The sequence below is a fragment of the Mercenaria mercenaria genome, chromosome 8 (genome assembly GCF_021730395.1).
Source record: "Mercenaria mercenaria strain notata chromosome 8, MADL_Memer_1, whole genome shotgun sequence".
Taxonomy (NCBI): Eukaryota; Metazoa; Mollusca; class Bivalvia; order Venerida; family Veneridae; genus Mercenaria; species Mercenaria mercenaria.
In genome coordinates, this window is record NC_069368.1 from 74,897,920 (window position 1) to 74,911,534 (window position 13,615).

The following is a 13,615-nucleotide window of genomic DNA, read 5'->3' on the forward strand; positions in this document are numbered from 1 at the left end:
TTGAAATAGGAAAAAGCAATGTAAAGAAGCTGATTCCGACTTTGAAGAAAAAGAAGAATTATGTAGTTCATTATAGAAATCTTGAACTGTATACACAACTCGGTTTAAAAGTAACCAAAATACATAGAGTATTAACTTTTGATGAAAGTCCCTGGATAAAAGAATATATTGACTTTAATACACAGAAAAGATCTGAAGCAAAAAATTCATTTGAAAAGGACTTTTTTAAGTTGATGAACAACTCTGTATTCGGTAAGACGATGGAGAATTTACGCAAGAGGGTTAATATTAAGCTGACCCATGATGAAAATATTTTATTGAAGTATATAGCAAAACCTTCATTTGTTAGTTCAACGATGTTTAAAAAGAATTTATTTGGTATTCACAGAATAAAAGAAAGCTTGTTATTATACAGACCTTGTTATGTCGGAATGTGCATTCTAGACTTATCAAAATATTTAATGTATGATTTCCATTATAATTACATTAAAGAAAAGTATGGAGATTCAACAAAGTTATTATTTACTGACACAGACTCATTGTGTTATGAAATTAAAACTAAAGATGTGTATAAAGACTTTTATAAAGATAAAGAATAATTTGATAATAGTGATTACGAAAGTAATTCAAAATTTTACTTCGGCAATAATAAAAAAGTAATAGGAAAATTTAAAGATGAAGCTGCCGGCATTCCAATAGTTGAGTTTGTTGGATTACGGAGTAAAATGTATTCATATTTATTAGAGAATTCATGTGAGTATAAAGCTCAGATTAATATTAAAAAATGTAAAGGAATTAAAAAGAGTGTTGTTAAGAAGACAATTGTTCATAAAGATTACAAAGATACTTTGTTTAACTCAACATAAAGTATGCATAAATTTAAAGTTATAAGATCGAAAAAACATAATGTTTCTAGTTATGTTATAAATAAAACATCATTATCATGTTACGACGATAAAAGATATATCCTCGAGGACGGGCTTATACATAAAAATTAAAGATTTATACATCTTTCACACTTTAGAAAGAACATAGTTTCTTATTTTTAGGACATCTTTTACGATGTAATTTTTCACACTTTAGAAAGAACATAGTTTCTTATTTTTAGGACATCTTTTACGATGTAATTTTTCACACTTTAGAAAGAACATAGTTTCTTATTTTTAGGACATCTTTTACGATGTAATTTTTCGCACTTTAGAAAGAACATAGTTTCTTATTTTTAGGACATCTTTTACGATGTAATTTTTCTTTGGGACATCACTTCCCAATTTTTAGCTCCGGTTTAGAGAAACATAAGTTTCTGTTTTTATGATTGTTTTAGGAGAAACATAAGTTTCTACTTAAATAATAGAACCATAAATTGTTAATTGAATATTTTTAACGTTCAAAGAATTAATATAAATAAGATCATTCATGTTAAATTTATTAGCATAATTAATAGAAATAGATTCATTTTTTCTGTTAATTTTTACATCGTAACTTTGAAGAATTATATTTTCTTTGTTTTTTAGTTGTAATTTAGCTTCTCCTTTATCTAATTTAATTGCATCAACAAGAATAATTAAAATACAATTAAAATTAATTCTTACATTATTACCATTTTGAACTAAACCAGGACTAGCATTTACAGTTTTCCATTGAAATAATCCACTATCAGTATCTTCGGTATAACATGTTAAGAACAATGAAGGTTTTCTTATTAATTGCCTTTCTATTTTATTTACTTTTTCATTTATATTATTGAATATTCCCATTATATTAATTATTCCAGTTAAAGAAAAATACAGTAATTAATTAAAGTTTTTAATTCAAAAGTTTACTTTCTTTATAATTTATATATTCCTCCAGTATGTAGAATTTGACATGACTCTCCGTCATAAGAATAAATGATACTTCTGTAGATGATGAATCGTCATAAGGATGAATGTCAAACATTGTCCTTTCTGTTAAATAAATTTTATTTTTTTTTTGATATCTACATAAAATGTTTTGGATGGGATTACTTCTAACTATCTCGGGTGTTATATTTACACTCCCACCGGGAAATTTACCTGTAAAACCATCTTGCCACCACCTAAAAAGAAAATGTGATATTTGACATTTTTCCATCTGATCAAACGACGTTAAATAAAACCTAATATCTATTATATAAGTTCCAGCCTTTTTGGTTGAAAACACATTTTTTAATAGCACATCCGGTACAGCTAGTTTATATTCTTGATTTATGTTTATAAAATCTCTATAATCTACGATATTTCCAGATTTCAAATTAAATGCATTAAAATATCCCTGACCACTTCTAATTAAATTTTCATATAATGAATATATCCAGACACCGTGGCGATCAAAATACTTTTTCATTTTTATATATGAACGTGATGTGAAAGAACCTGGTAGTTCTCCATCATTATAACCACTGTTATATTCAAAAAGAAACACTTCACGTTTTACTTTTTCCAGTTCAGATTTATAATCTGTAAATTTATTTTCATGTTCGAGAATTACTTCAGCTAAATCATCAACTCGTTTTGTTGAAGCAACTTCAGAAGCAGATAAATTGTCAAGAGTATTCTTTGTTCTAGCTAATTGTGTTTTTTGTTTTAAGAAAGCATTTTTTACTTTTGTAATTTCTTGGGTATTAGTAGAAATTACTTGGGTATTAGCAGTGATTGATTCTCCTTGTTTAGCTGATATTTCAACTACAGAGTCCAGTTTATTTTAATTTGTTTCAACTTTAGCATTAAATTTGTTGATATCTTTTTGTAATAAACCTGTAAAGTTACTTAACTCTTCGTACTTTACATTGTGACGTGCATCAACATTATTAATTATGTCTACAAGTTGTTTCTTCAAATTTTCTAGCTGATCATTAATTATGTTAATTGCTTCTCCTTGTTTAACTGATTTTTCAACTACAAAGTCCAGTTCATTTTTATGTTCTTCAACTTTAGCATTAAATTCATTAATATCTTCTTGTAATTTTTTTTGTAATATTACTTAAGTCTGCATACTTTAAATTGTGACGTGTATCAACAGTACTAATCCAAATTCGAATTTGTTTTTTAAAGTCATCTATTTTAGAATTAAGCTCTTCTTTAAGGTTATCTAATGCTGTGTCGTGATCATCACCTCTTTGTGAAGCTGCTTTTTCCAGTTCAGATTTATATTCTGCAAGTTTATTTGAAATTAATTCTAATAAATCTTTATGCTTATTTTCAGTTTCAGTATTTAGTTTATTTATTTCTGTTCTGATTTCTAACTGATACATATTTTGTAACTTTTTCTCAGCTTCAATAATCTTGTCTTTTAGTTCTTCATGTTTTATCATACTATCTTTTTACATACTATCTTTTAATTCTTGAACTTGAGTGTATAACTTTTCAAAATTTATTTTAAATACTTCTTTTATGTTTTCGTCTGTTAAATCAGATTTTTCTTCAAGTTCTTTAATAGAATCAACCATAGCTTTCATTTCTTTTTCAATTTTATCTTGTAATTGAACTATTAATAATGAATTATTTTTAAATTTTTTTTGTTAATTCTTCAATATTCTTTACTTCTGTTTCTAATGTCTGTTTTATACTTTTAATATCTTCAAGATTATAATCATCTATTACACTTTGAACTTTTTAAACATAAATCGTCTTGAAACTGCATCGTTGGGTTTATCTGGATCTCCTAGATTGATTATTTCATTACCTCCCATATCTAATGCTCTATTCATTGTGTTATCAAGTTCCTTATTTCTGTGAAGATATGATTGCAATTCTTTTTTAAGTTTTTTGAATTGTTTTTTAGTAGCATAATCACTTAAATCAATATCAAATTTAACTTAACTTATACTGTCAGGTTGATTAATTTGTTTTACATCATTAAAAACTCCCATCTATATATTACCAGTAAAGTTTTTTCTTAAAACTTTCCTTGGTTTGTCAATATATAAGAAATCATATTTTTGATTTGTTGCATTAGCAAAAGAGTTAGGGTTGATATTTTGTTCATTACAAATCATATCATTTTCTCGTTTACTTGGACTTTCAAATAAAATATAATGTGAACAGTTAATCCAAATATCTTTTGGTGTTTTATAGTAAGACTGGCTTAAATAAATAACACAACAGTTTTTGTGACGTCCTTGAATGAAGTATTTTGTTATTTCATTTTGAACCTTTTTATCTTCACATACAAAATCATCAAATATTACTACCTTTTGTTTTTCTGATTCAAGATTCTCACAAGGTTCAATTTGGTTGGAATCGGCCGAATATTCAAGTATTTCATTTTGATCTACTTTAATTTTTTTTGCAATTTGGCTTAAGTGGTTAATTAAATCTTGATATTTAGATTGTTCTAAGTTTTTAGCATATAGGTATAATTTATCATAATATATAAGAGGTTTTCGAAGTATATGCATTAGTGTATTTGTTTTTCCAGATCCAGAAGATCCACATATTAACATTCTAAAACATGAATCTGGCATAAAGGGATATCGTTTAAATTGTTTAAACTTATTAGATTTACCACTTTTTGTATCATAATTTGGAATTTCCATTATATAATAATATTACATTATCTTACATTATTTTACATTATCTTACATTATTATATAAATGCAATCAAAGCTTAATGAAATGAGAATAAGAAAAAACTTAGTCGAACAAAAGATGAGTGCTCTTAGAGAAGAAATAATGAGAGAAAAAATTAAAAAAGCTACAAATCGGGATATCTACACTGAAATTTATAAACCAATTACTGAAGGAATAGAAAGTCAAAAAGAACAATTATCAAGCCAGTTAAAAGCATTACCTGGAATTAAGGAACAATTAGCGTTACTAGGTGATGAAATAAAAGATATAAAAACATATCAAGGTTTACCACAGCTATTCCAAGAACCACTACCAATTACAAGATCTCCTAAAGTTTATGATAAAAATAAAGGAATATTTATTTATGTTGATGCTCACACAGGAGAAGAAAATATACACGGTATACCTGTGGTCTCCGAGGACGTAGTCCTTGGTACAGGTATCTTTGACACTTTAACGAAATTGTTCTCAAGTGGGGTTGCATCTTGAATTAGCACAGCTGGAAAAAAAGCTCTGGCAACAGCAGGAAAAGCCGCGCTAGAAAGTGGAACAAAAAAGGTTGGAATAGAAGTTGGAAATTTAGCTGCTAATAAAATTGTTGAAAAATTTAAAAAGAAACCTGCTCCGGCAGTTGGTGATTTAATTGTTAAGGAATTACAAGAAAAGAATAACAGTAAAAATAATGAGGCGGATATTCATACGAGAATAAATAGAATATTGTCAGGATCGGGGACGCGTAAACGTATTAACAGATTAATTTATAAAAAATAAAATAATATATAATATATACATGTTTAGAACAAAACAATGTTGTGAAAGGTACGAACTAACTCCTATTCAATTAGATACAGCTTTAATATCTGTCTTGGGAAATAATGTTAAACAACAAAATAACGATATCACTTTACAATTAATGATAGAAGCTCATATTTTGATTGGTTTAATGGTTATTTTGAAGTAAGTTTTATGATTAATAAACTTGCTGATGGTGCTAATTATGCTGATGGAGATCAAATTGCTTTAATTAATAATGCAGCTTCATTAATTGATCAGTTAGTGGTTAAACAAAATGAAAAAATTGTATATGATTGTAATAATTTATACAAAGTTATAAATGTAAAGAGTTTGGTTGAATTGTCTAAAGATTATGCAGAATCAACTGGAACAAATGAATTTATCTATTTAGATACTGGTGCTGTTGCTGAAAGCAGAAAAGATAATGACGATTATAATAAAGGTTTTGCTACTAGGAAGTTATTAATCCAAGGTGGTAATGAGATAAATGCTAAAATTCCATTAAATAATTATTCATTTTTTCAGGGTTTAGAAACTAATATTTTACCTCCGAGTCAAATTCACATAACACTGCAACTGAAAGATGATGATGAATTAATTTTTAGAGCTAATGCTGCTGATGCTGGTAGAGTAATTGTAACAAAATTAATTCTATGGGTTCCGCGTTTAATTTTCAATGGATTTGGACTTAATCTAATTGCTGAAAGATTTACAAAAGCAAGATGGTCATACCTTCGGGAAATGATAACACAGTCAACTGATACAAAACAAGTTGATACAGTCTTTAGAATAACAGCTGGTATAACAAAACCACAACATGTATTTGTTTATTTACGACGAACTACCAAAAGTAATTCACAACAACAGAACCCGCATTTATTAGATACATTTAAGGTAAATGCTAATAATCATGATTGCACTTTAAGCTCCTGCCGTCTTGAAGTTGGTAATGGTGTTTTTTTATCCAGAAACAGAATACACAAGTATATCAAGAATATATGACGATGTAATTAATAAATATTATAAACAAAATAATAAAACTACTGGAAGTCTGCTAAATAGATCAAACATTTATAGTTTATTTGGATTTGTTCATTTTAATTTGGAATATAAAAAGGAAGTAATAACAGAAGATCCTAAGCATATCACATTAACAGCTAAATTTAATAGAGAACCAGTAGTTTATACAATTGTATTGTATGAAGAAACAGTTGAAATAAATACTATTGGAAATGAACTTGTTATTGTTTAAATAAAATAAAATTAAAATAAAATAAAATTAAAATAAATATAGAGTATATAATGTCATCAAATTATATTGAATATAAGGTTAACCTAACAGATGGGCAAAAGAAACATTTAGCACAGGCTTATAATAATAAAACTCCATATAATTTTAGATTAAAATATGAACAACTGCGTGGAAACTTCCCTTTACTTTTAACAAAAACACAAATTAATCAAATTAAAAAGTCTATTAGAAATAATAAGGGGTTAGAAATTACAATTTCAAAAAGACAAATGTCCAGTCAGGGTCAAAATGGTGGATTTTTAGGAGCTTTGGCTGGTTTGTTAGAAAAAAACTATTCTTCCAATGGCAGCAAAAATAGCCCCAAAAATATGAGCCCCTCTAGGCATCGGAGCCCTCTCTGGGTTAGCCAGTACCGGTGTTAGTAAGTTACTTGGGAATGGTGTGATTTCGGTAGCTAATGATAAGAGAAATATGATATCGCCATATCTTACACCTAATCAAAGAAAGCAACTAGTAGGGTCTGGGGTGATTAGATAAACACTAAAACAGAGACAAAATGGTGTTTTTTTTTTGGGTATGCTGGCTGCTAGTCTAGGAATACCTTTTATTACATCTTTGTTAAGTGGGAAAATATTACAGATTGATTCCCAACGGAGGCCGTACAGACGAATTCCTATAGTAAAAGAAAAACAAACCAATTTCTAACTTTGAAATTAAACGATGGGTTAAAAAATTAAAAATTAAAAATTTTAGGGGTGTATTTAGTAGAAATAATTTACCAAGAGTGAAACTCCCGGAGACCGCAGGTTTACCAAAATCAAAGTTGAATAATGAATGTGGAATTATAAATTTGGACGACTCTGTTGGGCCTGAAACACATTGGGTTTGTTATTTAAATACTTTGTACTTTGATCCATGTGGACTTCCTCCGCCGAAGGAGGTAATTGAATATATACCAAATGTAAAGTACAACAATGTTCAATATCAAAACAAAAGTACACTCTATGGTTATTATTGTTTATTTTTCATTAAAATGTTACAAGATAAAGTACCGCTGTATGATTTATTGTATAGAATACTAAAAGTTAACAATCAAAGAGTAAATGAACAAACAATTATAAATTATTTTAAACTATTTTAAGTGTGGAGTTTAAATATAGAATCTCTTAAATTTTCCTTCTGGATTTTATTTTTAAATATATGTTTTCTTCATTTGGTTAAACAAAAGATTTTAATAAATTATTTATTAAAATCTTTTTTTTTTTTTTAATTGGTCGACTTTGGATTTTTAAATTTGAATTGGCCGGTGTTGTATTTTTTAAAAGAGGGGTAAAGGTTAAATAATGTTAAATAACGCTCGCACGACCAATTACTATACTACTCGCAATAACCCACCTCTACTTACTTAATAACAAAATAGCTATATTACTGTATCTTGATATTCTAATATTTTATTAGTCTTATCTGATGCCTGATCTTTTGTTTAATGCTTACTTAATAGCTTATTCACAATGATATTTATGCTCATTTATTTCATATGTCATTTAAAGGCACTCGCTACAGTTTTATCGGACGGGTCGATATTTACCCCAACACCGTGCAAATTTGGTTTCGATGTAGCTCACTGCAGACTAGGTGCGGTCTTCTGCGCATGCCCGGAAGTGATTATCTAATGTCGCGTAGGGCAAAAAATCGCAAATTATTGTATGTTCGCATGCATTTAATGTACAAAATGTATAATATATTGACTAAAGGTAAGGGTAAGTATCATCATGGCTACAAAATATATATATTTGAAGTACTTTTAGTTCAAATAGCTTCAATCCGACATATACTGGAGTCTGTTATTTATACCAGCGCTCAAATTCTGCATTGAGTCACAGCTGTTCCTAATCCCGTACCGTACCCGTACCGTATATTCGTAAACTATAGGTTTTGTTAAAAAAAGGGGCGGAAACTTGCATCTTTCTATGCCATCAAAATGCTTCAGAAACACCTTAAAATCCGCTTAAGAAGTCTGCCGTTTGATAATTTCATATATATATTTCTAAGTCATTTGCTCAAACACTGAATGAGTATTTCGTAACAACCTGCGTTGTATGAATGCCCGCCACACCCCACCTCGTTGTAATTTGATTTAAGCGAAATCTAATATGGTGACCTATCAATTTTCTTTTTGTTTCAGATTAGGTAGACATAACCAAATGTATGTGCAGATTTTGATTAAATTCTATTATGTGAAACTCGATAAAATAGCAGAAGTACCAACTTAAAATTGACAAAATATGCAAAATAGCCCTTGGGTCTACTGAACAAGTATTCCTTTCTTTACAAAATCATGTTCTTTTGATTTCTCTGAGCATGTTTCAAATAGATATATTGTCTTCCGTTATAAAAATGCTTAGATAATCAAATTTATGCTGATTATTGTACTTTGCTGAAATATATTTTAGGATTACAGAAATGTTGAAAAATGTTTAAAATAGCACCATATCTAGGGGCAAATTAAATTGAAACAAAGCTGGTGACCTAGTATTTTCATTTCATTTTTCACTACATCATAACATGTTCTTTTAATACAGAACATTTCATCAAAATCTATTATTGAGAAAAAAATTACGAAACTGTAGTGAGCGTCCTTAAAATGTCTTCATTTTTAGACGTATTTATTATGTATTTGTAAAACGCCACTGAATATGTTTTACTTAAAAATAGGCGTTTAATCAAATAAAACAGTTTCAGTTTCAGTTAATAAAACTCAAAACTGTCTCAAATTAAGTTATATCAATTTTCCTAGAAATGATATTCTATCTCTTTACATTCATTTTAACAGCAAAATTGTCGTAACTCATATTTTAATATTGTTTTTTTATCATTACTGCTAATTTTTGTGAACAATTTCAAATTTTACAACAAAAATTTATTTTTCTATCAAGATGAATTAAAAGACTTTGAAAGTATGAGTGTGTGTGTGTTCCGGTTTAACGTCTTTTTCAACAATTTTTCAGTTATAAACGACGGTCTGCTTAAATGGAATGAACATATATTAGATATGACTGACATTTTTCTGTCTAATGCACGATGTGATGTTCATGTTTCGAGGAGCTGTACAAACAGTTTTCCAACTCATTCGACTTTACAATACAGTGGACATGATTGTCAATATTGTCAATATAGAAATACAAGGAGCGAACACTTAAGTAATAATGCAGTTTTTGCACCACGTAATGCTAAATAATCATTCTGCATAGAAAGTAATATTTTTCCTTTAGAAACACTCTTTATCCTTTAACTAAAATATCATGTAAAATAAACACTGTTAGGGAATTCCGTATCTTGACAGGTCGAGTCATGTCAATACCTTTACATGTACTTCATTCTACTATTTGTCCGCATTTTCATTAAGACTGAAATAGATTGTTTGCTATACCGAGGATTCATCTCTCCTGAACTAACTTTAATCTAGTTTACTTCTAAATTTACTTTGTTGATAGACATTTACGACAATAGAAGATATAAAAAAGTTTATATAAGATAAATTGTTGTTTCTTAGTAAACGGCGTGGACGTTTCAATTAAAGGTATCGGGAGATTTTATTTATTACTTAGAAGGAACAGGTTGAAAGCAGGAGTCCGGAAAATCTTTCTTTATTCCACGTTGTCGTTTAATAGAAATATAGATACTACATTGTTCGTATAACAGGACGTAAACTAAACATGTGTAACTGAATGTTTGTCATCGTGGTTTCTTCAGAAAGTAGGCGAATTAACAGGTTAATGAGCTCTTTACATTCCAATAATGCAAACTGAATTAATTATACAAAAGATGGACTCCAAACGAAACGTTTTCATTTTGTTTTGTTCCATAGTATTATTGTTCTTCGTGTTTGGATACAGCTACGGTCCTTTACGGGTAAGTGTTATGAAATGTAAAATAATACGAAATAGATGTGAAAGTTTAATTGATAAAAATGAATTTTAATATTAATACACAATATTATGAATGTGATTATATGGGTTACTACTGTTATTAAATATAAAAGTAACCGATACAACATCTTCTTAGAGAAAAAGGGCAAAATAATGAAAGTGTCTACCTATCATAGGGATAACCTACTTACTTAAACATCAATACCAGCCACATTAGTTTAAATTAATTCATTTGTTATTTAGTAGGAAAATTGATATAAAGCACATGTATTTCCTCTACCATATAAAAGAAAAGCAATTACATGTACCAACCCAAAGAAAATTCTCTTGGTTGTCCTTCACCTCAACTGTTTGAGAGAAGTTTTTGTTGTTTTTGTTTTTTGGATTTAACGTCGCACCGAGTGAGGCTCGAACCCACATCGATGAAGGGCAAGTGATTGAGGACAGATCGTTCGCTCGTGGGTTTATAATGTCTTCACTACCTAGGGGAGTCGTTGGTATGTTCAGCTCAGTTTTGAACTCTCAGTTGAGTTTCTTTGCCTCATGAACAAAGCTGCTACGTTTGGGCCGATTTTTGGTGTAGCCATCTAGCTTGGCTTTCATGGGATGGTCTTGAAAAGACCTGAACTTCTCTGCTTGAAGCATGTCTCCTGTCTTGTAACGGCTGTGTGCCTGTTAGCTTCTCCATGAAGGAGATTGGTGTAGACGTTGTAGCACCTGTCATGATCCGCAATGCTTGTTTCTGAACCTTGTCTAAAGCCTGTTGGTTAGTTTTGGCAGTAGTGGACCAGGCAGTTGAGCTATACTCTAAATGGGGTCTCACTGTTCCCTAATATACTGTCTTGAGTATTTGCTCATTTGCTCCCCACGTTTTTCCAGCAAGTTTGCGCATCATGGCAAGCTTTCTACGGGCCTTCCCTTCTTATTGACTAATGTTGGGCTTCCAGGTTAGCCGTTTGTCAAAGATCACTCCAAGGTATTTTGCCTCGTCTGCTTCAATCAGCGAGGTATTTCCCATCTTGATTTTACTCGCCCTCTGCTTTGACGACAGGGATAATAGTGAGGTGGGCGATTTCTCTATATTGATTGATACACACCAATCTTCAGCCCAAGCTGAAAGCTTGTTGATGGCATACAAACCATGGTCATCAAGCATTTATTTTAGATTATTTTAAATATATATTCTTATAAAATAGGGATGTATACTTTAAAGAAATACACTTACAAAATAAGAAGGCTGTTACTGTTAACAATTTTTAAATCAAAATATTTTTAAATGAGTATTCACATACACTTTCCAAAAAAATGGGAGCGAGCGAGCGAATTTTTTTTTCTCAATTTTGATATTTTCTGAGGCGGGTAGCTTTTACATGGAGGGAGCGGGTACTTTTTTTTTGCAGTTATGATTATACATGAAGTTAACATTTCTTTAAGAATAACACAGAACTTAAAGATTTACAGTGTGACTAAGACAGTAGATAGCTTTTCTGTATGTTTTAAAGACTACATGAATAGTTTTGCAAATAAATTCTTGCTAAAACTCACTGAATCACTTTGTTTTTATTTTGTATTTATAATTACTGAGGGATGAGTGTCTTATTTTTAATTTTTCTACATTAATCTGAAGGCGTGCCCATTTAACGGCAGAGGATGAGGAATATTTAAGACAAAACGGGCACCCAAGTGGAATAACATATCTTCTGAAGAAGATATGTTTTCCATACGTTTTTGTGTAAATGCAAATAGTGTAGTCGTCTATAGTCTTCATACTTTGAACTAACTAATATGACATAGCCATAAAGTCTATTGTGAGTTGTAAATACAGCTGTCATGTAGGTTTCTTTTTGTGAAAAAGCGATGTAAATATAGCATGCTACTTTTCACCGTTCTAAATCAAATGTTGATCTACATTACCATTGCAGAGGTTACAAATTACAGAGTCCGAAGCTATGAATGATAACCACCTTTATTTAGTACCTTCTAAAGAAATCATAGAGAAAATGGACAACGACACACTCTATCTATTGTTGGATAAGTAAGTATCAAAAGAATACTCAGTTATTCTTCCAAGACGTATATTTAAGAATTATACATAATTACTCATCCATTTTATGGAAATAGAATCATGCTGTTTTATCGGATTAATTTTGCTATGCTATATATCTATATGTGAAGTCTCTTAAACATGTGACATGTTGTCCACGTGCATGTAGAAGACTCTACATATATGTCAGTGAACGAACTTGTAGCATCATTAAATAAGAAACTGTCAGGGTTAAAAGACCGAGCTGAGCATAGTTATATATTGAAGGCAGACGGTGGCTGATCCAAGGAAATATTTAACTATCAAATTTAACAACGTGAGAAAATGTACGGCTATTGACTGCAATCGATATTCCCACCCATATAGAACATAATCCATGCCATATTTCAGATTAAAGTTCACTTACGTGAATTGTCCATTAAATATAAAATTGATTTTTTATTTTGCACCTGAATAATTCTAACTTGACTTTTCATAACGAGTACTGGAGTCACGGCTCGTTATTCGATTGAGACACTTTCTGTAAGAGTTTGGAGTCGAACTATGTTTTATCCATCTTTTCAACATTTTGAGAGAATCAGTCCCAAAAATGTCGTTTCCGGACAGTATATTTGTTGGGTTTATTGTCGCACCGACACAATTTTAGGTCATATGGCGACTTTCCAGCTTTAATGGTGGAGGAAGACCCCAGGTGCCCCTCCGTGCATATTTCATCACGAGCGGGCACCTGGGTAGAACCACCGACCTTCCGTAAGCCAGCTGGATGGCTTCCTCACGTGAAGAATTCTACGCCCCAAATGAGGTTTCGAACCCACATCGATGAGGGGCAAATGGTTTGAAGTCAACGACTCTAACCACTCGGCCACGGAGGCCCCGGACAGTATATTGACAGAATGATAGAGTGGTCTAAGCTGGATGAATTTACTTTTTTGATGGATCTTTTTCTTTTCTTCATAATAAACTATCGTCAAAACCACCAGAAAGTAAATGTACTTCCAAGAGTTGT

The 13,615-nt window shown here is 30.3% G+C and overlaps 1 protein-coding gene across 2 annotated transcripts in view; it reads left to right on the forward strand.

The window, feature by feature from the left end:
• The window catches only part of LOC123566052 (probable methyltransferase-like protein 24), a 70,020-nt gene that overhangs the window by 48,678 nt on the left and 7,727 nt on the right, over positions 1–13,615 (forward strand). The window contains exons 1-2 of one of the 2 annotated variants that reach the window (XM_045359882.2): positions 10,036–10,548; positions 12,488–12,600. In XM_045359882.2, coding sequence (XP_045215817.1) covers positions 10,435–10,548; positions 12,488–12,600 — 227 coding nt within the window. In that variant the 5' untranslated portion in view covers positions 10,036–10,434. Of the gene's footprint in view, positions 1–10,035; positions 10,549–12,487; positions 12,601–13,615 lie in introns of those variants that run through there. The other variant, XM_045359883.2, reaches the window with a different exon arrangement.